This window comes from Squalius cephalus (assembly GCF_949319135.1).
Source record: "Squalius cephalus genome assembly, chromosome: 7".
NCBI lineage: Eukaryota > Metazoa > Chordata > Actinopteri > Cypriniformes > Leuciscidae > Squalius > Squalius cephalus.
The window spans coordinates 42,208,424-42,234,222 of NC_137128.1; the positions used below are offsets into that span (position 1 = coordinate 42,208,424).

General features: G+C 35.6%; 3 protein-coding genes across 4 annotated transcripts; 2 read left to right on the forward strand and 1 right to left on the reverse strand.

Moving 5' to 3' along the window:
- The first annotated feature begins 1,792 nt into the window (after positions 1-1,792).
- wdr48b (WD repeat domain 48b) lies at positions 1,793-11,030 on the forward strand. The gene is made up of 19 exons (XM_079877677.1): positions 1,793-1,899; positions 2,401-2,541; positions 2,721-2,799; positions 2,899-2,981; positions 4,592-4,721; positions 4,857-4,945; positions 5,074-5,175; positions 5,394-5,618; positions 5,703-5,777; positions 6,861-6,963; positions 7,208-7,305; positions 7,380-7,487; positions 7,594-7,690; positions 8,694-8,789; positions 9,197-9,302; positions 9,384-9,471; positions 9,562-9,638; positions 9,811-10,003; positions 10,871-11,030. Exons 1-19 carry the CDS (start codon positions 1,852-1,854, stop codon positions 10,964-10,966), a joined length of 2,034 nt encoding a protein of 677 aa, XP_079733803.1. The 5' UTR covers positions 1,793-1,851; the 3' UTR covers positions 10,967-11,030.
- Positions 11,031-12,470: 1,440 nt separating this feature from the next.
- blvra (biliverdin reductase A) lies at positions 12,471-19,121 on the reverse strand. The gene is made up of 7 exons (XM_079877690.1): positions 18,994-19,121; positions 17,281-17,404; positions 16,153-16,272; positions 15,967-16,064; positions 15,125-15,232; positions 14,880-15,048; positions 12,471-14,013 (listed from the first exon to the last, which is right to left on the reverse strand). Exons 2-7 carry the CDS (start codon positions 17,397-17,399, stop codon positions 13,749-13,751), a joined length of 879 nt encoding a protein of 292 aa, XP_079733816.1. The 5' UTR covers positions 17,400-17,404; positions 18,994-19,121; the 3' UTR covers positions 12,471-13,748.
- Positions 19,122-19,150: 29 nt separating this feature from the next.
- On the forward strand, positions 19,151-22,357 carry coa1 (cytochrome C oxidase assembly factor 1). 2 transcript variants are annotated; one of them, XM_079877693.1, is made up of 6 exons: positions 19,151-19,385; positions 19,623-19,676; positions 20,728-20,845; positions 20,920-21,071; positions 21,814-21,890; positions 22,032-22,357. In XM_079877693.1, exons 3-6 carry the CDS (start codon positions 20,752-20,754, stop codon positions 22,111-22,113), a joined length of 405 nt encoding a protein of 134 aa, XP_079733819.1. In that variant the 5' UTR covers positions 19,151-19,385; positions 19,623-19,676; positions 20,728-20,751; the 3' UTR covers positions 22,114-22,357. The 2 variants fall into 2 exon arrangements, with proteins under 2 accessions (XP_079733819.1, XP_079733818.1); XM_079877692.1 differs by having other exon boundaries at positions 19,151-19,381; positions 19,621-19,676.
- Positions 22,358-25,799: the final 3,442 nt, after the last annotated feature.

A 25,799-nucleotide genomic window follows, 5' to 3' on the forward strand; every position in this document is an offset into this window, starting at 1 on the left:
AAAGAAAAAAAAAAAAAGTGCTGCGTTAATTGCGTTATTATTTTTTTAACGCGTTAAGCATCTCAAATTAATCGCAAAGATTAACGCGTTAATTCCCCCAGCCCTAATTTATTCTGTCAAAAATTATCCTCAGCTTATAAAATACATTTTTTAAAAAGTTGTTTTATTTTTGTGTCTCTATATAGCTCCATGAAGGGAATTGGTGTATGTAATAATGCAACGTAATGCTGGAATTCAATAGATACATTTGTTGTGATTGATAATTTACTGTGTATTTACTGTGGTTGTTGATGATGATTTCATATTGGACATCATTTTGCAAAGTGATGTTGCTTGGATCTTAAAACTTCAACCACATTTCACTTATCAGAGATGAAAAAGCACCATGATTTCCTTATTGTTAATCACTTTAATCTTTAGAAATCTCTTACCTGCAGAGCAAAACTCTGACTGTGAGCTGAAAAACACCATACAATGTTATCCAAGAAAGTATAGGGTTAAGTTTATTTATTGCACTGTGTATTTACCCTTCCTCAATGCTCCACTGTGGTAGAGATGCATTTGTAGCTGTACTCATGTTACCACATACATGTAGTTCTGCATGTTTTATTAAATTATGTGATGATGTAATTTCTGAATAAAGCTGAGTGAATGAATTGAAGTTTGATATCCTATATTTTTTGTTTAGTGCCCATAACCTGTATATGCAGTACAAAATGGGTATATGTGAAGAAAGTAAAAACACTCTGATGTGAATGCATTTATGAGCATGCTAGCTTTAGTAGAGACCGAATACAAGTAAACAGAACAAGATAAACATGTTTATTGGAAAATAGGCTACACATTATAATAAAGTTGACATTGCAAAGACATTTAATAAAATGCATAACAACATTTAGCCTAAGTTTAAAACATACAACAAATGTCTGCATGTTCTGCATATGATGAACTCACATGTCAGCTGCTCTTAAAAGCAGTCACACATTCATTCACAGGAATCACATTGTTTTCTAATATTAATATCAAACCAGAAAAAAAAAAAAACACCATAAAATGTTATCCAAGAAAGTATAGGGTTAAGTTTATTTATTGCACTGTGCATTTAGTTACCTGTGTTGTGTTAATTAACCCCTTACATCCCGAAGGCATTTTTAAAGGTTTTACACACAACTTATCAAACTTAGAAAATAAGGGCGTATTTAAAAGAAAAAGCAAGGTAGGACCAATTTCATGGTCTCATTTGACAGAAAGCCTTTCAAAATGTGTTATTATTCATGCTTAACATCAAGTTAGGTCTTGTTCACAATGAGTTGAATCAAGTTTGTTTGATTGTGAGACTTCCAAAATGTGCGGCCCAGATTTTTTTATACTATAGTACAGGGTTCACCAATCTCGGTCCTGGAGGGCCGATGTCCTGCAGAGTTTAGCTCCAACCCCAATTAAACACACCTGAACCAGCTAATCAAGGTCTCACTAGGCATACTAGAAACTTTCAAACAGGTGTGTTGGAGCTGGTTGGAGCTGAACTCTGCAGGACAGCGGCCCTCCAGGACCGAGATTGGTGAACCCTACTATAGTAGTATTTAAATATACATTTGAACTTGTGTTATGTTTTGTGCAATTCAATTCCATTAACTATTTTACATTTAGAATCTAAAGGTCTCAAATCTATGATGTCAAATAAATTCCTGCAAATCACCAACTACCAGTGAACAATTAATTTAGGTAAATATACCCGCATATGTGCTCAACTGCGGACTCTAGTGACAGATTTCTACAGACCCAACAAACACCAGAACGTCTTCCTCTGTCCCCCGGAAGTGACGCATTCTCTGATTGTCAACATGCAAGATGGCGTCTCATCACAGACAGAACGCTGCTGGACGGAGGAAAGTCCAGGTGATCATTTACACATAATATTTCGGAACTTTAAAACTATTTATTACTGAATTCTTAATACGTTTACGTGTTTCAGGAAAGTATCGCCCGATGTAGTGTCCACAATATTTACAAACCGAAACATTTCCGCCCTTTCAAATATTACAGTGGTGTTACCATAGTACAGTGATGATATCTAACGCACTGGCATACAGTCATTTTTTGGTGTGTCCAAATACCTTTTCGGGCCACTGCACACTACAAATATGTGATATTGTAATTGGATGTATTTGTATACAGCTGTCTGCTCAATAGTTAAATTCTTTAGATAAAGAGATTTTGTATAGCCTTAAAATCTAATGTTATCTCTTAATGACTGATTTACAAGACACAGATGGTTCCTAAGGCTCTCTTTTAATAATTTTTTCTATAACTTTAGTTGATAGGCAGTTTAGTAGACTGTTGGTAATCTCTAATTTTCTAATAAACATTTTTTTTTTGTTAATAATGATGAGTTTACAGGTTTCCTATGTGATTAGAGATGAGGTGGAGAAGTACAATCGTAACGGTGTGAACGCTCTTCAGCTGGATCCTGCTCTCAACAGACTCTTCACGGCCGGCCGAGATTCTATCGTCAGGATATGGAGTGTCAATCAACACAAAGTACAACCAGCATGCTCATGATTTATGAATATTGATGCACTTGGTCCCTTGTTTTGCTACTCTGTGACCATATCTTCCATTTTCACCATCAAAATCATAATTTTTTTCCCATTCTGTTAAATGTTTATGATATTTCCAGCTTTATGTGCTACTGTACTGACAGCTGTTTCCTATTACAGCAGGATCCTTACATTGCTTCGATGGAGCATCACACTGACTGGGTCAATGACATCATTCTCTGTTGTAATGGAAAAACATGTACGTTTAAGCACTTCAGAAGATTTTTACAGGATGCTCAGATCTCATCAAATATAGTCTAATTATTAGACAGTTTCAGTGGATTGTTCTGTGTTGTAGTGATATCAGCTTCCTCGGACACAACTGTGAAAGTCTGGAATGCACACAAGGGATTCTGCATGTCCACGTTACGGACGCATAAGGTATGTTTCATATTTTGTAGACCTATATTGTTGTTTTAGTTTTTTTAAGCGGACCTATTATGCTTTGTTACATTTTCAACTTTGTGTATTGTTGCTGTAATGAGCATGAAAAAGTTCTGCAAAGTTACAAAGCACAAAGGTACCCCATAGGGAGTTATTCTCTATATCAGTGTCACTGTTTCTGAACTCCCTGAAACGCATCCATTGTAGTCTTGAGTTTTCTTCCGGGAACGAACACGTCACAATATTCCTCATTTAAATAATTCCCACCAAGGCATACGCGAAAAAGGGGCGAGGTCTGGTTGAGCTGCATTAGTAGTGTGTTGAAGATCACAGTTGTGGTAAGAGGCTCGATATTTCCACAAACACACTCGGAGAGGTTGACCAATCACAGCACACTTGTCCAGCCGACCAATCAGAGCTCATTGCGCTTTTCAGAAGGAGGGGCTTCATAGAGACAGGAACTAAACAGGGTGTTACTAACAGACTGGGAAGACAGGTCCTGCAACAATGTCAAATATGTGAAAAAGTAATGTGTTTTTGGACATTCAAGCATTAAAACCTATTCCAGTAGACCCTAAAAACAAAATCAAGACTTTGTAATAGGGAATAATATAGAAACATTGCTAAGATACGTAATATGCTATCATTTGCTGATGCAGAAAAGTTAGTTCATGCATTCATGACCTTGAGACTAGATTACGGTTGTCCTGCATCCTCAATAAACAAGCTACAGTTAGTCCAAAATGCCGCCGCCAGAGTTCTTACTAGATCAAGAAAATATGATCATATAACACCAATTTTATCATCACTACATTGGTTACCTATAAAGTTCTGTATTAATTACAAGGTATTGCTACTGACTTATAAAGCCCTAAACGGCTTAGCTCCAGTCTATTTAACGGATCTTCTATCGCCCTATAATCCATCGCGCTCTTTAAGATCACTAAATTCGAGGCTTTTGGTCATACCTAGGATATCTAGGTCCACCAAAGGAGGGAGAGCATTCTCGCATTTAGCTCCAAAACTCTGGAATAGTCTTCCTGATACTGTTCGTTGCTCAGACTCGCTCTCCCAGTTTAAAACTAGATTAAAGACGCATCTCAAGTTCTCTAGTTCATAAACGCCAGAGGAGAACTGGCCCCCGACTGAGCCTGGGTTCTCCCAAGGTTTTTTTTTTCTCCATTAGGTCACCTGGAGGAGTTTTAGGTCACCATTAAGTCACTTGATGGAGTTTTTCGGTTCCTTGCCACTGTTGCCTTTGGCTTGTTCAGTTGGGGATATTTAATTTAATTTAATCAATCAATAATACTATTGATCAGCCTTTCCAAACGTGGACGTTTTTTCCACTAGAAACAAACCTTGTTGTGTTATTTTGATTTAATACTGTGAAGCTGCTTTGATACAATCTGTATTGTGAAAAGCACTATACAAATATACTTGACTTGACTTGACTTGAATAATATGGCCTCTCATAAACTCTGGTCTACTTTGGAGCTTTGACTAGAAAACAGACTGAAGCTAATTTGTACTATTTTTGTGTGCAAAATTACTATATTTGAGACTTATGACTGTGTTGATGGTGACAGTGGTTGTGATTCACACTTCAGGACTACGTCAAAGCTTTAGCATATGCGAAAGACAAGGAGCTGGTGGCATCAGCCGGGCTGGACAGGCAGATCTTCCTGTGGGACGTGAACACGCTGACGGCTCTGACTGCCTCTAATAATACAGTCACCAGTGAGAAAACTCTCTTTATCATAACTCTTGACACAGGCTTCCTTCTTATTCACTGAGTATGAGTTAGACAGAAGAATGAGGAAACCCTTTCGCTCTGAGGAGAGTGCACAAATGTGTTCATGTTTTCTGTGACAGCTTCCTCACTGAGTGGAAACAAGGACTCCATCTACAGTCTGGCCATGAATCAGGCAGGAACTGTGATCATCTCAGGATCTACAGAAAAGGTTAGTCTTATGATGTTTTACTTTCACATTTGAAGGAAGGAAAATTGTCATTCATGTGGCTGTAGGCAGGTTCAAATAAAAAGGTTTTACTTGCAGAATGTGTTTTGTACATTTTTTTATTATGGCAGGTTTTGAGGCTCTGGGATCCAAGAACATGTGCAAAGCTAATGAAGCTGAAAGGCCACAGTGACAACGTCAAATCATTATTACTAAACAGAGACGGCACCCAGGTAAGACTTTGACACAATTCCAGACCATATTGCACACTTTATATGACGTCAAATGTGCATTTCATGCCAAATGAGAAAAAAAGAAATACTCAGATTCAGATACATTTATTAAATTAACATAAACATAAATTGTTTTGCTATTCAGATTGCCAAAAAACTGAACAAAACCATTTACTGACTCTGCTAATGTTTTCCGCATGCTGTGTTTCTCTGTCTAGTGTCTCTCTGGTAGCTCAGACGGCACGATACGCTTGTGGTCCCTCGGCCAGCAGAGATGTATCGCCACATACCGGGTCCACGATGAGGGTGTGTGGGCCCTGCAGGCGAACGAGGCCTTCACACACATCTACTCCGGAGGACGTGACCGAAAGATCTACTGCACAGACCTGCGAAACCCTGACATACGTGTGCTCATATGTGAAGAGAAAGCTCCCGTCCTGAAGGTGAGAGCGAGCTTAAGATGCATAGTGCTTGAAAATAAAGAAATTATAATGCTACTCTTATAATTTATCTGATGCTCTGTTCAGATGGAATTGGACAAATCAGCCGACCCTCCTCAAGCCATTTGGGTGTCCACAACTAAATCATTTGTGAACAAATGGGTGAGTTACATAACCACAATTCAGATGGTTCTTTTCTTAAAGCAGAAGTTTATGAAATTCTGTCATTATTCAGCCTCAATATGAATTGATATGTATTAATTTTTCTCAGTGAACACCTATCCTAACCCTAACTAGACAGCCGAATTACTGACAATATTCAAGAATCAACTGAAATCTCATTTCTTCCTTGAGCACTTGTTTGCATGAAAGTTCTTGCATATGTGAGCAATGATGACAGAATTTTCATTTCAGGTTGAACTGACACTTTAAATATACATGATATAATCAGAGTTTATGCGGGTTTTAAAAAGGTCTTTAAAAATCTTAATTCACATTTTACACAAATGAAGGCCTTATAAAGGTCTTAAATCAGAGCTGAAAGTCTTCAAATCATGCAAAAATATCTTTCTCAGTATTTTTGTTTTCAAATACAAATATCTTAGCATCTTTAAATCAAGATACATGTACTTGAGATGGAAATGTAAAAATTAAGTCTTGAAAAATGTATAACTTTTTTATAAATTGATTGAGTTTGTGCTTAAAACAAGAACAAATGTCTGCCAATGGTGAATGGAAATTTCCCTTTGAATTTCTGACCCCACTGACAGATCGTCTCGTTTTAATCATGAACTCACTTAATTTATCAATTCCACAGAAAACAAGACTTAATATTGTATGTAATTTTGCTTCTCAAGTAAATGCATCTTTATGTATTTAATGTATTTTGACATTTGCACTGGAAAACAAGACAAAAATACTGAGAAAAAACTTTAAGCTACCCTAACCCCTTTTTTTTTAAAGTGAATGTATTTTCAAACTTGCTAATCTCTTTCTTCCCTAGATATTTACATTTAGTTAGCATATTGACACATTGCGTTCCCTTTAATTTATTCATTAAATTTTCTTTACTTGGTCTTAAAAAGGTATTTAAAAAGTCTTAAATTTACCTTCAGAAAACCTTCAGAATCCCTGTATAATTAGACATTAGCTAATGTCAACTTATTCATTGCAATCCAATTTAAATGTGTTGAATTGCATCATTCAATCTGCTCATGTGTATTTGTCTTTCTTTGTCATGATCAGTCTCTAAAGGGCATGCATAACTTCAGAACGTCTGGAGACTACGACAACGACTGTAGTGCTCCACTGACTCCACTGTGTACACAGCCAGAGCATGTCATCAAAGGTAAAAGACCATCAGTGTTAGCTAGAACAACATCTGACCTTAAAGCGGGAGGTCAGAGTGGTGTTGTCCAATGGTTGAAGGTTAAACCAGCAAGTTTGCTGTTTGTGAAAGACACCAAACCCCAGTTTCTCCAGGGAAATTGTATAAGCAAGTGTACTGTCTGTTGCTTTGGATAAAACATCTACTGTTTTTTAATCTATAATTGATTGAAACTTGTAGTGAACTGAGTTTAATTTAATTTCAGGTGGCACCAGCATCGTTCAGTGTCATATTCTCAACGACAAGAGGCACATACTCACTAAAGACAGCAATAACAGTGTGGCATCCTGGGATGTCCTTAAGGTAAGTGCAGATCATGAGAAGCTTTTGTGGCATCTTTTGGCCAACCGTTATGTAATCCTGCTCTGTGTGTTTAGGCATGTAAGGGGGAAGACCTGGGTAAAGTGGACTTTGATGAGGAAATCAAAAAGAGGTTCAAGATGGTCTATGTGCCGAACTGGTTTTCTGTAGATCTCAAAACAGGGGTGAGTATTAAAGGCAATGCCTTTTGCATTAGCACCATGTTTTTCAATTAAAAATGGGCGAAGATGTATGTTAATGAGTGTTGGATATGTTTTTGCTGTTTTACAGATGCTGACTATCACGCTGGATGAAAGCGATTCGTTTGCGGCGTGGGTGGCAGCTAAAGACGCTGGTTTTACAAGCCCAGACGGCTCTGACCCGAAGTGTAAAGTTGTCTTAGTCCATAGTGTTGAAAATGCATATGCTGCAGAAATCCCCCTCTTGATAGGGGCTAAACTATGGAGTAGTTATGGAGTAAAAAAAATTAAAAAGGTTTTCCTCACAACTCTGACTTTTTTCCTCGCAAATGTGAGTTTATATATAGTCATTTTGACCTTTTCTCAAAATTGCGAGTTTATATCTAAATTTTCTCAGAGTTGTGAGATAAAAAGTTGCAATTACCTTTTTTATTTTTGAATCCATGGTAAAAACAAGCTTCCATACTAGACTCTTTGTTTGCTGACGATGCATTTTTGAGTAACTGAATTATTTTTTTATTACTATTAAGCACCTAAGGTGGGCAGGCACCTATTGTAATCGCTAGTGTTGTTCTTCCGCTCTTGAGTCTATGGCCGCTCATAGAACCACTTACGGGAAAGTTATAAAATTTGGTACACGGATAAAGCAAAGTCTGAGCTGTTACCATAGCAAATTTGGAGTCTCTAACTCAAACCCTCTAGTGCCACCAACTTTCCAAATTTGCACTCATGTTTATGCTAATAAATTTTGACCCGCTATTGTTGCTTATAACTTATGAACGGTTTGGCCAAAAATCACAAAACGAGTCTCTTTAGATTCAGTACAGCATGCGAAGTCGATCAGTACCCAATTTTCCCATATCGGCCATTTTGGGTGTCGGCCATTTAGGCATTGCTGTATAATTGCGTAATTCTGTAATTGTCATTGGCACCATGTTAAGGTACTCAAAAGGTTTTGAGAGTGCCACCCTGTGGTCAAAAATATATATTTTAAATCTAGATAAAAATGCTTTTAATTTAGCAACTCTTTAAAATCCTTTTAGATTATAGTTTTGAAAAACAAGACAATTATACAGATAAACAACAGGATTTTAGAAGTCTATGTTTGTTTGTTTCTCAACCTTACAACATTAACTCGACAGTGGGAATTATATAACATAACTATTCTTTGTGTTTATTCATATGCTCCAGTGAATCTTGGTGGGCTGCTCCTGCAGGCCCTGTTGGAATTCTGGCCCAGAACTCACATAAACCCAATGGAAGAGGAGGAAAATGAGCTCAACCATGGTAGGTGCTTTTGTAGAAAAAAAATAAAAAATTTTATCTTTTAATTAAAATTTAAATAAGATTTTTATTATATAGGAGGGATTATTTTCTAGTAATACTTTTTAGTACTGAATAAAATTGACCTTGACTCTTATCTGCCATCTTGGATGAAAATTCGCTTAATTTAGTCCTAATTTGTAAGTCGCTTTGAACAAAAGCGTCTGCTAAATGACTAAATGTAAATTATTTTGCAATGCATAGATAGCCTTATCCGCAAAGGATGCATGCAATTATTTTTGCGTTTATGCAAAACTTAGTTGTGAACTAATTTCTGGAATTCAGATTGCATAGTTATAAAACATCCGATATTCTGCAGCATGTAAATATGCACTTGGTTTCTGACTTCATTATTTTCTGTTTGTCTGCAGTAAACGGTGATCAGGAGAGCCGAATTCAAAAGGGCAACGGCTACTTCCAGGTTCCCCCACACACTCCTGTCATCTTTGGTGAAGCGGGCGGAAGAACGTTGTTTAGGTCAGAATGATGAAGACATTAAACTCAACGTCCGCACTGGATCTTGTCTTCATTATAAGCCATATTTCCTTCCAATTCCAGGTTATTATGCCGTGATTCTGGGGGAGAGACTGAATCTATGTTACTGAATGAAACTGTACCTCAATGGGTTATTGATATCACTGTAGATGTGAGTGTTTAAAATCCCACAATCATCCCATTATGTGTCCATCATATGGATAATGTTACATAATATTAACTGCTTTTTTTCCTGCTTCAGAAAAACATGCCAAAATTCAACAAGATCCCGTTCTACCTCCAACCTCATTCATCATCCGGGGCCAAAACACTCAAAAAGTATGTAGTCTATAAGTGAGAAAATGGAAGAAAAAAAATGAATAATCATTATGCTTAGTCTAATTTCTAATTGAATATTTTAGACATCTTGTAAGATAAATGCATTTGAATTGTAAAAGTGATATATATAGTAATATTTTGGAGATTATTCATCACGGCCTGTTGTTTTCAGGGACCGTCTGTCTGCTAGTGACATGCTGCAGGTGCGGAAAGTGATGGAGCACGTCTATGAGAAGATCATCAACATTGACACGGAGTCACAGACCACCAGCTCCTCAGCCAATGACAAGCCGGCAGAGCTGGAGAAAGAGGAAGACGTGGCAGTGATGGCCGAGGAGAAGATTGAGCTCATGTGTTTAGATCAGGTTAGACCTGCTATCACCTTCTTTACTGCCTCCAGACAACAAAACACACTCATTGCTCCAATGTACTCATTATTTGCTCTTCAACATTTCATTTTTCCCAGATGCTGAAACAAATTTAAATGAGGTGACCGTTATTTAGTTTTGATTGGTTGTTTTTTGCTAAAACACTGGCCTTTACATTGACACCGTGAAGCTTTGTCAGTGCAGTCCAGTAGCACTGCTTTTGTGACATCAATAACCCTTAATAACAATATTACAAGTGTGAAACATTGATTAACCCAGGTGTAAAAGTGGCCATAACCCCAGTTAAACAAGTGTGAAAAGCCAGGAACAGATATTAAAATTTAAGTAAATCATTCACTATCCCAGTTTTGGTTACTTTCCCCTGCTTTAACATTATTTTCATCCTTGTATTGCATTAATGCTCGACTGCACTGAATTTAATTGAAATTTCAGGCAATATTGTATCGTTCGCATTGTGTTTCTAAAGGCCCATTCACACAAAGGATGAAAACCACAATGATAAAGATATAGTTTTAAAAATCATTCTAAATTTAAAAGAATAGCTAAGGTCACACCACGACTATAATGATAACGACACATAGAAACTATATCATCGTAATCACTTTCAAAGCGATTTTTTTTTTCTCTAGCTGATAAAAAATAAAAACATTGACAGCCAATCAGAATCCACCCTGCTTTAAAGAAGCAGGAGACAACAAATCTGCAGTGCATGCTTATAATAAACGGAGCATTGGTGTGAATGCTAATATAGTTATCGTTCGTTGTGTGAACGGCCTTAAATGGTAAAAAATGTCAAATGCTTTTTGTAGACTGTTGTTAAAAAATGCTCGCTGTCTTTCGTAGGTTTTGGATCCAAACATGGACCTCAGGACTGTTAAGCATTTTATCTGGAAGAGCGGTGGAGACCTGACCATTCATTATAAACAGAAGTCCACGTGAGTCCCTCCGAACACCCTCAGCCCGCATCGCTCTGACTTCCAGAAGAAGCTTCCCAGAATGCCCTGCTCTTCTCAGGTCTGATAGACAACCAGGAGGAATGTTTTTTCTTCTTCTCATTCTCTTTACACTGGCTGAAGTGACAGAGCCAGCAGAAAGATCTGACCGACAGCTGAAGGTTAAAGACTAAAGATCCACTGCGACGTGCTGTAATCAAGGACTTTGTCATTTTTCTGCCTTTATTTCATTTTTTTTTTGTATATTTATTACTGTTGTGTTTAGCGGCGTGTCTCGTCCAGCATGAGGATGATGATGATGATGATGATGATGATGATGCACACGAGTACTTCCATCCTCAAACATTCCAGACACTTTTCAACTAGACCAGAACTGAAAGCAGCTGCTCTTTGAAGCTCAATTGTTCCCATTTTGCTTTTTTCCAACTTCTATTTTCTAGGTTTAATATGTTTTTGTCATTTATTTGAAGCTTTTTTTTTTGTATCAAGCACATTTTGCAATCAGAAATTGAAAGTCCAATGAGGAAGTCTAATGAGGATCTCGAAACTGTTTTAGCAATGCAGCCAATCAAATAAACAAACAAACAAAACACAGTTCCTGTTTTTAATTCATAGAGTAGATGAAATTTACCGCAAAAGAATGTCTCATCTGAATGTGTTTGTTCATTTGTGAGGATAGGAGCACATGACAGTGTTTGAGGATAGGAGCACATGATCATCTTACCACAGCTTCTGGGAAATATGGCCCTGCCCTTGTCAGCTGTTACATTAAGACTGACTTTTCTTTTGAATAAAAGTTGAAACTGTTTTTTCACTCCTGGTGTCTGAACATGATTAATAAATGTATGTAAATGTTTAATTCACTTTTGAGGAAGGAATCCAGGATTTCCTGAGTGTCATGTCTGGATCATATTTCATATCTCAAATGCAAAAGAACAAATGCTAACACTACAATGAGGTTCCACTTGTTATTAATGCATTAGATATGAATTTTTATATTAGCTGATGTTAATGTATTCAACATTATTGTTCACCATTAGTTCATGATACCTAATACTTGAATTAGTTATAAATCAACAAGTCAATGAATCAACCTTTATAGTAAAGCGTTAACAGAAAAAATATTTTGCATTAAAAAAACGAAGACTTGTTTTTGCTCCAGACAATTAAGTATATGCACCCATTATAAGTGTGTAAAACAATGTTAAAGAATAAAAAAGTCACAAATACAAAACAAACATACCATTTTACTGAATGTTTGAAACAATATAAATTGTGAAAAGCACTTTACAAATAAATGTGAATTGACTTGAATTTAAGACGTGTGTCAGGATGATTGTATTTTATTTATTTTATTAGTGACAAAATTGGGATGGACATGCTTAAAAACTCATAATGAAAGAAAGGTTTAAAAAAGTAAGCTTCATTTTCAAAATAAGTGATTTCAAGTTATGTCATGTGTGGATTCAGCTGCAGAAACAAATCCCATAAAGCAAGCACCATTTTTTTATTTAACTGAATAACACAAATAAGTACACATTAAGACAAAAGTAAACAACGCATTTAGGTTAGAAACAACATTGAACATTCCTCTTGGTGGCAGACAATGATATGTGCATCACATTTATGTTTCCTTAATAGAGTCCATGATATGCTCCATTCAGTGCTTTCTCATCACATGTATGATCTCCTCATTAAAGAACACAGAAAGGAAAGGATGATCAGATTTGAAAAAAAAAAAATGTTTTTCCAAAACTTTCAAAGAAAATTTTGATTTTGCTCCAAAGCATGTATGAATGCCTACAAAGCTCATTTAGATGTCACAGAACAAACTACAAAATGTCAACAGAGTAACTTAAATATGCACAATGACACAGAAGCGTCGAACCAAACAACAATACATACATGTTTTGCTCCAGCCTGTATGAACAATGGTTGAAATCACTGGTTCATTTGTCTGAAATTAGTGTTTGAATTTTGTGCAGATGCATGTTACAATGAGGGAATGTGCTGTTACTGCATATTCTGATGCGGCCCACTAGTTAAACACAAAACTATTAGTTGAATGTCCAAATCAAAGACTTTTTAAATCACTGCAATTTCCCAATACTGATAAATAATTACCTAAAATTAGCTGTCAAGGTCCAAAAAGGACAAAAAAAAAAAAAACCTATAATAAACTTAGTTGTTTTTTTGTGAATAATAGGACAAACTAAGTCACTACTTTTATGGAGTTTTTTTGGGTTCTTTTAAGAGCTTAACAGCAAATGATTAATAAACTAATTTATTGTTAGAAAAAACACATGAAAAAAACGCTTTACTTGAAGCCATTATGTATAATGCATTATAAAGCTATTCATAATGTGCATTATAAGGCATTTCATAAATAATTGCATTATAATATTTGTAGATTCATTGGTACATCAGAAACTGGTGGTTTGTCTTGTTTTAACGCATTCTACTTTCTAAAGGAGTGTTTAATGAATAGACAGTACTTTATAATGCATATCTGTCTTTACAATTATTCATGAGATCATATAATGCATTATAAGGTGCATTACAAGGCATAATTAATGCATTAAAATATTTTTTATAATGCATTATATATAAAGGCGTCAAGTAACGTGTTGCCAAAAAAAAAAGATACATTAATTTTTTTTATATTATTCTAAACTCCAGTTGTCTGTCTCTATACCACAGTCTATATCCCACAATTCCATATGGGACATTTGGGAGAAGACAGAGCGCATATCCCACAGTGGACAGGTTCAGGCCTGAGCGCCTCCACTGAGCTGCTGCATGCGGTCCGCCAGCTCCAGACAGTGTAAGATCCGGCTCCTCTCCGCCTGGAGCTCGGCAGCGGAGACGTCACCCTGCAGCTTCCGGCCGAACAGCACCTGATCCTGCATGAACAGCCCCACTGGCTCCCGCTGACCAGCTGGCAGCTCGCTGATGGTGCCGTCCTGGAAGTGGAGGTCGATGCGCTTGACTCTGCCCAGTCCTGGGCCTCGCTCTTCAATCCAAGTGAGAGGTCTGCGCCAGAAAACACTTGTGTCAGATTATAAAACAGGTGAAAAAAATTCATACAGTTTTGAGCTATTTGATCTAAGGTTTGGTCAACCATTTAGTCACACCCATGTAACCACTTAGAAATGCAAGCACCACCCATAAAACTGTACAAATCTACATAGAAAAGTAAATGTACTCAATCTCAATCTAAGTGAACAGCAAAAAACTAAAAGGAGATAAAGTATTGAAAAATGAAGAAATGATGACCAGTTTCACATTCTAAAAATAGACACTGCTGTTAAAAAGTTTGGGAGCAACACATTTCTTTAAAGAAATGAACTTATACTCAGCAAGGATGCATCAAAAGTGACGATAAAGACATTTACAATGCTGTAACAAACATTTCAAATAAATGCTGTCCGTTTCAACTTTCTATTCATCAAAGAATCCTGAAAAATAAAAGAAATCACACTTTCATAACTTTCACTACTTGAGTATGAGTATTGAGTATTGAGTAATGATGCTGAAAATTCAGCTTCGCATCACAGGAATAAATTACATTTTTAAATATATTCAAATAGAAAATAGCTATTTTAAATTGTAATAATATTTCACAATATTACTGTTTTTACCTTATTTTTCATTAAATAAATGAAGCCTTGTGATCATAATATACTTATTTCAACAACAATAAAAAAAAACCTTACCGACCCCAAACCTTTGAATGAATTTACAGCACATTCATTTAAACTTCAACCTAAATTTTTTGTTGTTTATGGTCACGTTATTTGGCAGCTATGCATTAAAAAATATAATAAATGTAATAATACAAAAATCATTAAATAATTGGGAAGCAAAAAAGGCCCTCTCTGTGGTGACAGTGTGCTCACTTGTGTTGTTGGGTCAGTAAGTGTGCCGTCATCTTCATGTATTTGTTCTCCTTCTCCTCCACCAGAGACGTGGCAGTAACCGTGAGCTCCCCGAAAAGATCAACCAACCAGGTCAGTCTGGAAATGCCACTGAATGACGGGAACCCAAAATTTGGCTTCAGGGGTCCGCCTGAGGAGAAACATGACTGTCACTCAAAACCCTAGAGGAAGCCTTTAAAAAGAAGATGAACTGTGAGCTGTTCTACCTGTGAAGTGCAGTGTTCCCTTCTCCAGCGTTCTCCCACAGATGTCTTTTTTCAGTTGTTTATAGTCAGGAGTAAGCAGTTCAATATGTTCTTCATGAAGCACCAGGCCTGAAGATACCATATAGAAGTTAAAACAAGTAGAAAAATATTATTTACCTGCTTTCTAATGACAAAAGTTCTACTAGAGCTGCACGTTTCTGGATAAAATGAAGATCACGATTCTCCCACGAGTCTGAACAGACAACTAAACAAAATAAGAGGTTCTGACAAAATGTAATTTGCCGCCATCTTAAAATGTTAAATTAATTTGAATGAATTTTGATTCAATGACTCATTCATAAATACTTTGATCGAATCTCTTGAATAATGATTCAACGATAAATACATTTTTTAACAGTCACTTGTCGCCACCTACTGGTGTAACGATGTAATTAATACAATCCGTTATTTGAAGCGGTGGGTTACATTCAAAAGGTGATTTACTCTATATTGCTCACTACCGTAGACATCAGTGTTTATATCCAAACTATAAACTTTCATCCCTGTACTTCTGTGATCATTTGAATTATTGTAACACAGAAATAATGACAGTGTTGTTGAAAAGACTGTTTCATGACAACTGCTCTTTCTGGATCAGAACCCAGATCTGAATGTTCGCTGTGATCATACTCGTCAAAGGTTTAATAGACGTAGCCGAATCATCGTCATTAAGGAATAAGATCTTGTGGGTGTTTGAATCGAGATTGCGATCTTTTCACGATTAATCGTGCAGCTCTACGTTCTACTATATCAAATATTTACTGAAGAATACAGAAGATATGCATCCTCAGACAGCAGCTCACCCTTCTGTTGAGCCAGGTTCCACAGATCCACTGCAGACGTGTAGCTGAGGGTCATGGGATACTCAACACACACGTGCTTCCCCGCCTCCAGGAACTGCCTGAGATCGAGCAGATCACAGGAGAGACCATCATGAATGAGCCTTTCTGCCATGTGCGAGGGGTTAGAAGAGATTATCTGTGTGATACCTGATGCTCTCTTCATGGTTGGTGTTTTCCGTGCATATAAACGCCACGTGGATGTCAGCTCTGCTCAACGCCTCCGCCATAGTGATCTGCTCCACGCTCTGCTGATCTTCAAGAGTCCTCCTGCACAAACAACAAAACTAGTTAGCGGATATATATCCCTCATTTCTATGTTAAGTAAAAATAAATTAATGTATAAATAAATAAATAAATACATGCGGGAAATATAAATAAATACATGACTTTTTTTTATAAATAAAGCTAAAAATAATATAAAAAAATACATTGAAAAATAATAAACGAAGTTTAAAATCAAATAAGGATAAATAAATTCAGGAATAAATTTAATTAAAAAGGAATTATATTTATTTATTTATATTATTTATTTATTTATTTGTGTAATTATTTATAGATATATTTATATATTTAACATTTCTGCAGGTTTGATCCTGCAGATTCACTCTACCATTCAAAAATGTGGGGTAAGATAAAAAAAATAAAATAAAAGAGAGACAGAAATAAGAAATTAATACTTTTATTCAGCAAGGGCACATCAAATTCATCAAATGTGAAAATAAAGAATTGTATAATGTTACAAAAGATTTCTATTTCAAAATAGAAATGTTTTATTTCTATTTCTTTTATAAAAAGAATTAATTTATTTGAAATTGTAATAATACTTAATATTATTGTTTTTACTATATTTGTTATTAAATAAATACTACCATGGTGAGCACTAGAGACTTTTTAAATGACCAGTTTTAAAGATTCTCAACTTTTGGTCTATATTATATGTATATATATATCTTATTGAAAGAGCCACACTGAATCTCAATATATATATATATATATATATATATATATATTAAGATTCAGTGTGTCTCTTTCAATAAGAGGACTCAAAAGCATGTTTAAAGTGCAGACATCATCACCATGGTCTATTTATGAAGGCGTATGGATTTCTAAACTGCACACGAAGCAAAGCACAGTAAATATTTGCTATATGATGTGAAATGTCCACTGAGAACTTATCTTGTGCTCTATAGGGTCAAAAACAAAACCTGCAACGTAAGTGCTTTAAAGTGTGTAACAAATAAAGTGTCAATGTGAATGTGTGGAGGAGGCACTGACCTGGACACAAAGCCTCTGAGGCTGAGCTTCTCTGCAGCGCTGGACGGTAGAGGAGCGGCTAAATCTCTCATCCTCACACATCCTGCGATGCCCAGACCTACAACCACTGATCCCAACATGATTCCTGAAGCAGAAAATCAGCATTAACTATGAGTGTGCTTATCGTGAAGAAATACAACTGAGTTTGTTCTGAACCTCGTTTAAATTCTGTATGATGAAGAATCACATCAAATGCAGCATATATGGAAAAAGTTTCAAACAAGTGTGAAAGGAAATTTAATTAATCATAACTAACGTTCATTTTCCTTCAGAATTAACATTTATATGCTTTTGTACATTTATATGTACATTGATATACTGTACATTTTTACCTCATGACTTTGAGCAATAAGCTGAAGCATCAAGGAATCCAAATGTGCGTTTACCCCGTAACAGAATTATATATACGAAGATTCGAAGAACCAATCATATTAGAGAAAAATTATGTTATTATTCCCAAATGATAGTGTTCATTAGGGGAGAGACGTCACCTGACTCGACTGGAGAAGCGCTAGAGGTTAACTTAAGTCAGAGGTTAACTTGAGTCAGAGGTTAACTCAAGTCAGAGGTTAACTTAAGTCAGAAGTTAACTTGAGTCAGGTGTGTAGGGGAAATCTACCACACAATCATGGTGTGGATCGATCCACATCTACACTGACCTTGTCATCCTATGAAAACAAGCTTGTAAAGACATGGCAGAGCGTAACATTTTTGAGAAACTGGTTTGAGAAGAATGTTCGCTGAAATGAAGTTTTTGGTGTGTCTGCATGTGTGTTTGACTGATAACGGCTTGTTTAGTCACACTTCCTTTACAAAAACAACATGTTTCTAGAGAATCGACTTTAATAACTACAGTGCTTTTCTGAATATTGCGTAAGGAAAAACAGGTCTTGGTTCTATTAGTCACTCATTTATGGGGAAAATGGGAGACATTTCCTATTACCTGGAACTTAAATAATTTTTGCCTAAAGTTGTTTAGTGTGTTTTATTTTTGTGTGGTCACCCTCCTTCCTACTCAGTAAATAATGAATAAATTATTAATTAAAGTGCATGCTATTAAAATAAAATTATCTTTTTATTTCATGATAAATATCACAAGCTTTACTTTATGTTTGAGGGAATTTCGGCACTTTTATGTGATTATTAATAGAATTAACATTTAAAGTGTTTGGAATGGTGATAATGACAGCAGCATTGAAGACATTAATTTATTTAAAAATGACAAACGATACACGTAGATACTAAATGAAGTGAACATTTTTATTTTTTATGTTAAATATTTTCATTTTCAAATGACATAATGAATAGAAAAATCCTATATATATATATATATTTTTTTTTTTTTTTTTTTTTAATGTCATGTGACATGGTGTATAATAATACATAACCCGCAAGCAGCAGCTACTGACAACTACTGACAACAATAATTTGGCTATTATGCTGCGGCTGCCAATGCATATATAGAAAATGTATATTGATATACAGGAAAGAAATCGGTTTATTGAAATGCTTCAAAACGCGTGTTAATTAAATCCCCAAAAGCGCCACATTACCGAAACACATCATCTGCATCTGCAATGCGCTCGAGAACGCGCAAATGAGAGATTACACAATCATTTTAATTCTACTGTAACAATATGCATAAGTACAAGAGCAAGATATAAATGTCCTCACCTCTGAATGTCTTCGATGAGCCTTTGGTGTGAATCTCTAATGCATCCGCAGTGAAATGAGAGAAATGAATGCTCTTCTAGTGTGACTCAGGAAAGAACTTTCATAACTCTTTTTCATAACCGCGCGTGCGTCTGACGTCACGCGCTCCAGCCGCTCGTGTTCCGGTTGTCGACAAATACATAATACATAAACAGAGTATCGTAAAAAATCAAGAGTTAATAACTTTACGGACACGTTTACGTTTTCATTTATATGATAATAAATAGCTTTACTGTGCGTTTGATCAGAATATCTACATCAATGTTTGAATAAAGTTTTTCAAAATAAAACGAACATGGCCGCGTCCATAGCGCGCTGCTGTTAGTGTCTTAAAAAATAATCGGTGACGGTGAGTTATTATTATTATGAACAACCCTTGAAGTCGATGCATGAATGGACGAAATTAGGTCTCAGTTTTGTGAAATTCAGTGACATTTTTAGACCATTTTTAAAAAAACAAACAAACAAACCATATCTTACTAAAGTATCAATCTTTAAGACGAAGGCAGATTTGTAAAAAAAAAATTCACTTTACTATTGTAGAATACTAAATCATACTGTTTACCGTGTTTTGGACTTTCTTTTTAGAGAATGTCCCATGCTAGGACTGTCTTTCAAGGACATTGAATACTAAATCATACCAGGTAAATACCAAATATATATTCCACAATTTAGAATAGTAAAACCATGGAACTATGAAATAACAAAGGGCAGTATGAGAATAAGTAGTGTCCAAAATATGTTTAACATATTTTGGACACTACTTATTCTCATACTGCCCATTGTTATTTCATATTATGTATGTGTGTGTGTATATATTATATATATAATTAATTTTATTATATATATATATATATATATATATATATATATATATATATATATATATATATATATAATATTATTTCTGTGATCAAAGCTGAATTTTCAGCATCATTACTCGAGTCTTCAGAGTCACATGATCCTTCAGAAATAATTCTAAAATGCTGATTTGATGATAGTCAGTTATTATCAATGTTGGAAACAGTTGAGCTGCTTAATATGTTTTTGGAACCTGTGATACTTTTTTCAGGATTCATTGATGGATAAAAATGTAAAAAGAACAGCATTTATTTAAAATAAAAATCTTAAAAATAAATTAACTTCTTAAAAAAAAAAAAAAAGAAGAATTACTGACCCCAAACTTTTAAACGGTATTGTATATGGTTACAAAAGATTTCTATTTCTAATAAATGTTGTTCTTATTTTACATTTTATTCTTCAAAGAATCCTGAAATAAGTATCACAGGTTATAAAAAATATTAAGGAGCAAAACTGATTCCAACATTGATAATAACTGAAGACTGGAGTAATGGCTAATGAAAATCCAGCTTGGCATCACAGAAATAAATTCTGTTTTAAAGCATATTAAAATAGAAAACCATTATTTTAAATTGTAATAATATTTCACAATATTACTGTTTTGTCTGTATTTTTGATCAAATCAATGCAGTCTTGTAGAGCATAAGAGACTTCTTTCAGAAACATTAAAAATAGTAATGTTTTCAAACTTTGGACTGGTACTGTTTCAACCTAATTTCAAGCGCTGAAGCAGAAGCCTGATAAGGTTTTTAAGATCATGAAGGAAATAAATTCATTGACATTGTTATATTTCTGTGATCACGCTAAATGTTTGTCATTACTGCTGTTGTATAGAGTTTTCCTCCAGCTGAAGTGAGGATGAGTCGATCAACTGGCCTCCTGCAGCAGATGACCATCTTCATCACTGTAGTGACCGGTGGCGGCTGCGCTATGATGTATTACCTCATGCAGAGTAAGTCTGAAGTTAATTACATCTTATGTTATCTGTTAACAATCTTGTAAACAATTGTGTCCTGTTTCTTTCAGAAAACTTTGCAAAAGCAGAGTACTACCGTCAGGCCCTTGAACAACTGAACAATAATTCCACAGCCATGGCCAGTCTGGGCGCTCCTCCTCTAAAGATCCACAACATCCATTTATCTGACCGACACAACCGCATGGACCACAGCAGCGCTCAGGTCAGCAGCACCATCAACCTGAGAAATATATTCATTATTATATCTTTTAATTATATATATACACTGAACAAAATTATAAACGCAACACTTTTGTTTTTGCCCCCATTTTTCATGAGCCGAACTCAAAGATCTAAGACTTTTTCTATGTACACAAAAGGCCTATTTCTCTCAAATATTGTTCACAAATCTGTCTAAATCTGTGTTAGTGAGCACTTCTACTTTTCCGATATAATCCATCCACCTCCCAGGTGTGGCATATCAAGATGCTGATTAGACAGTGTGATTATTGCACAGGTGTGCCTTAGGCTGGCCACAATAAAAGGCCACTCTAAAATGTGCAGTTTTATTGTGAACAATATTTGAGAGAAATAGGCCTTTTGTGTACATAGAAAAAGTCTTAGATCTTTGAGTTCAGCTCATGAAAAATGTGGGCAAAAACAAAAGTGTTGCGTTTATAATTTTGTTCAGTGTATATGAAGAGTTCAGATGCAAAAGCCATCTGAAATTTTCTTCTAGAATGATAATTTTGATCAAACTTGTATATTTAAGTTCAGTAATTTCACTTAAATGGCAATGACAATTACCTATTAATTGTCATTTAAGTGAAATTACTGAACTTAAATATACGAGCTTGATAAAAATGATCATTTTAGAAGAAAATTTCAGATGGCACTTAGAGGCTTTTGCATCTGAACTCTTCATATACACTCTATATATTAATCGCTGTATAAATCATTTTCAGCTGAAGATCCCAGTTACCGGGTCAAAGACTGGAGGTTATCTCTACACAACGTCCACCAGAGACACTCTCATGAACAGGTACCATGTTTTCAAAAATCCCAGAATAGAAACATTCCTCGTCTCTATGAAACCTTCAAAGCCTAACTGTGTCTTCATGGGGTTGTGTAAGCTAATAGATATGTTACATTATATAATAATCTTAACCTGTTTTGTCACTAGATGGCTCCTCCAGCAAGTGTTCCTAAAACTGAGGGAAGGAGAAACCATTGAGATCTTCAACAAGACTGAATCTGAAGAGTAACTTCATACAGAAGCATTGCATCAATGTTAAACACAGACAACAAATGCCAATGGATGGTCAGAGAGTTCCTGGACAACAGATGATTGACAGCATGATTTTTTAAGCACATGTGATTATGGCATTTTCATATATTTGCCTACTTGAAATGTTAATATATATTTATCCGGGATGAAGCTTGGAGAAATTGTGATTTAGTGTTGTTGTTTTTTTTGCTGTTTATGTGCTTCATTAAAGATGGATGATGTCATACACTGTAATTTTATGTATTTTATCATATATATATATATATATATATATATATATATATATATGTGTGTGTGTGTGTACGTGTATATATATTGAAATACTTTCTTATGTTTATTTATTTATTGTTTATTTCTTATGTTTAACATGTTTATTTCCAGAATATATCTGATCATATTGAAAAAGCAGGGTTGCATAAAATAAATAGGTCACAGGAATAATAACCTATTTGACCTGTTTGACTTTCTAAAAATGTGTGTAAAACATGAGAATTTGAATACTACAATTTAATACAGCTTGCCAAGCACTGGGATCTTTGGATCATTTATCATTCTATTGACATGACTTGTCTAGTTCTACTGTAGTTACTAAATCTTACCAGTAGGAGTCAGTAAAACATTAAGCCTCAGTAACTAGAAATTTGAATCACAAGTTTCTCATGACACTGTCAAAACAGTCACAGTTTCATTTTGTGAGAAATTTCGAAATCTGCAAAATATGCAGAAAAACAAGTGCACCTTGTTAAAGTGCTCTAGGTCATATGGTTAATATAAACGTAAGACAATTTTGTGCCATTTCAACAACAAATTCACAAAATCATAATTTTTCTTTGTTTGCTAGAAATAAAACTATAAAGATTGGTTGATTTTTCGGGCCATGTACTGAAAGATTTCCCTTGGTACATCTTTTTTTCATTTGACATTTAAACCATGCTCAGTTCATCATAACCATTACATATGAAAAATCAACATTCACAAGAGTGAGCAGATTTCATCCACAGCAGCACAGTGAGCCCAAAACACTGGTTACACTTAAGCTATAATTATAATTTAATTGCATTAAAGGCGATTTGTTCCAGAATCATGTTTTGTTATGCTGGTTGAAAGCCTCTTCACAACCTCATAGCAATCACAAAGTTAGCCTAAGTGGTCTAAATGTATATTTATTTGTATATATCTCGCCCGTGGAAGGCGTAGGACCATAAAAATGTTCGTCCAATCATTGCATTCGGTCCGAATGCAATGGTACGATGTCCTGCCTTCTACCTGCCTGACAACATATGTATTTCCATACCTCCGCACACCTGCTCATGCTGACATCACACATTATCATCAGTATTTCATGCTCTGTAGAGTTAGACAGACATCAGTCACTGAGCACCACAACAGAAACAGCAGCACCTTTAACAGTTCCTCCTGGACCAAAGCAACCAGCTTGTGCTCCGTTCACGCCATAAATACTGTATTTTGGAAGAGATGGAAACCAGTGACGTTACTCGGAGCGCTTCGTGACTCGAATTTATTCATTTCAGTGGCAACACTATCACCGAAATGAATCTGCAGCAGTCAGGTGGTACAGGTCAGAGCTCTTTAAGTTGTTTATGTTAATTATTATTGTAATGTAATGTGCTTTGAGACATGAGGTAGTTTAACGCCATCTCTCCTGACGCTTTTGTTTGCTCCCTCCTGTGCGCAGTCATGTGTTTTGAAGGAGGCGTGGCTTTGGAGACGCTCTGAAGGGAGGGTGGGATCTTATGCTTTCGAAGCTAGAACGCTGTTGCTAGCCTCTCTGAAAATTGCCTAAGTCTTAGTATAATGTATGGAATAGCAAAGTATTCGTTTTTAAATTCAATTTAATGAATTAAACAGCTTTTAAATATACGTATAAAGTACTTTATCACTAGAAAAAAACAAAGTATTATAAGACATTTCAAAAGTTTTGGCATAAAGGGTTCTATATAGAACCCAATGAACCCTTTTTTTAAAGAGTGTATGTATACTGTACACAGTACCCACATGAACTATTACAATTGCCAAAATGTACAACATACAACTAGAAAAAACTGTAGCATCCCAGTTGGCATGCTTATGCACTATTCTATGCCTTTTTTTGTGCACTTTAAATATCCGGGTGATGCACTTAGGGGCTAGTCATGGCCTACAGGTTAGAGAGTCAGACTGGTAATCCGAAAGTTGTTGGTTTGATTTTCAATACTGGCAAGAAATGACTGAGGTGCCATTGAGCAAGGCTCCTAACCCCCAATCACTCCACGGGTGCCGCAGAAAAATGGTAAAATGGTGTGTGTGTGTGTGTGTGTGTGTGTGTGTGTGTGTGCGTGTTCACTACTCACTGCTCCTAATGTGTGTGCACTAACTTGAATTGGTTAAATGCTTTTGGAGAAATTCCGAGAATGGGTTACCATACTTGGCCTTCACGTCATGTCGCTAATTTACCAAAAAAATAAATGAAATGTGGAAAGTTGAACACGTAGCAAAAGGGCCATCAGACTCAGATGTTGAACGATGAAATAACCTTATAAAATTCATACACTACACGGTTGAGTAAATAGTAGGTGCGTCCCAACTTGCGTACTTATGCACTCATCTATGATGTTTTTAAGTATAAATAGTGTGAGTAGTGTGTTCACACTGAAAATTCAAAAAAGAAATAATACACTTTAAATATCCGGATGATGCACTTAATTAGCATCTTACATTATACAGCGGATAGGGAAGGGGGCTATCAGACTCCGATGTTGAATGACAAAATAACCATATAAAATTCACACACTAAACGGATACATACTGGATAAGTACATAGAGTATAAGTGCATACTGTATAATGCGTTATTATCCCATAATGCAATGCACTCAGCTTGGCCTTTCATGTACACTGACCAATTAATCAGAATATCGACCACATAACAAAAATAGGAAGAGTACAGTAGTAGGTATGATTGTATTTACAAGATGCAACAACGCAGCATACATACTACATGAATAATAATAATGATCAAAGAAAACAGTATACAAAGTAAGCAGTGATCTGTTCAACTAAAGTCTTCTTCAGTTCTCTCTAAATCTGTTCTGAATCTGACTAAAGCTCGTTCCAGACCGAGTTGAGGCTTTATGTCTCAAACTTTCCTTCTTCTTTCAAGCCCTTCAAAAATCCCAGTGTTATCCCCCAAAACCACCCCGTTCCTGCTCCAGAAATATCCTCATATTCCACAGAGCTCTGGCGACCATCTGTCCTCGCGTTCATCTGCCAAAACATCCATATGAACACCTCCTCCAATCTGTTCGGATCTGATTTTGTAATATAATTTACATTACATCACAGTGTTTTAGCAAATTAAATATATAAATCCTTCATTAAATGTTATGACGTTTTTAATGTAGGCTATATTTTGTTATTTATTTATTTTTGCAGATTATGGTCACAGTTACAGTCTGGCTATGGCACATTTCTCCTGGCTTGAGATTCTATTGAATATTACAGGGCTAGAAAAAAAAATTTGCATGAGAAGAGAGACTGTGAAGACACCAGACTGGGTACATTTAGGGGCGAGGAAAACACCTATAAACCTCACATTAATCTAAATAACTTCTTTTTTTCTTCTTCAATGTGCAATATAAATAGCTAAACCTTGTTTAAATGAAATG

What these genes read in the sequence shown, in the direction of transcription:
- wdr48b (XM_079877677.1), top strand. Translation starts at nt 1,852, where the DNA reads ATGGCGTCTCATCACAGACAGAACGCTGCTGGACGGAGGAAAGTCCAG. An exon ending in CTGTTGTAATGGAAAAACAT is followed by an intron (nt 2,800 to 2,898) that starts GTACGTTTAAGC and finishes TCTGTGTTGTAG; the next exon opens with TGATATCAGCTTCCTCGGAC. An exon ending in CTGTAGATCTCAAAACAGGG is followed by an intron (nt 7,488 to 7,593) that starts GTGAGTATTAAA and finishes GCTGTTTTACAG; the next exon opens with ATGCTGACTATCACGCTGGA.
- blvra (XM_079877690.1), bottom strand. Translation starts at nt 17,399, where the DNA reads ATGTTGGGATCAGTGGTTGTAGGTCTGGGCATCGCAGGATGTGTGAGG. An exon ending in CTCAGAGGCTTTGTGTCCAG is followed by an intron (nt 16,273 to 17,280) that starts GTCAGTGCCTCC and finishes TTGTTTGTGCAG; the next exon opens with GAGGACTCTTGAAGATCAGC. An exon ending in TTACTGACCCAACAACACAA is followed by an intron (nt 14,014 to 14,879) that starts GTGAGCACACTG and finishes TTTCTGGCGCAG; the next exon opens with ACCTCTCACTTGGATTGAAG.
- coa1 (XM_079877693.1), top strand. Translation starts at nt 20,752, where the DNA reads ATGAGTCGATCAACTGGCCTCCTGCAGCAGATGACCATCTTCATCACT. An exon ending in TGGACCACAGCAGCGCTCAG is followed by an intron (nt 21,072 to 21,813) that starts GTCAGCAGCACC and finishes AATCATTTTCAG; the next exon opens with CTGAAGATCCCAGTTACCGG. An exon ending in AGAGACACTCTCATGAACAG is followed by an intron (nt 21,891 to 22,031) that starts GTACCATGTTTT and finishes TTTTGTCACTAG; the next exon opens with ATGGCTCCTCCAGCAAGTGT.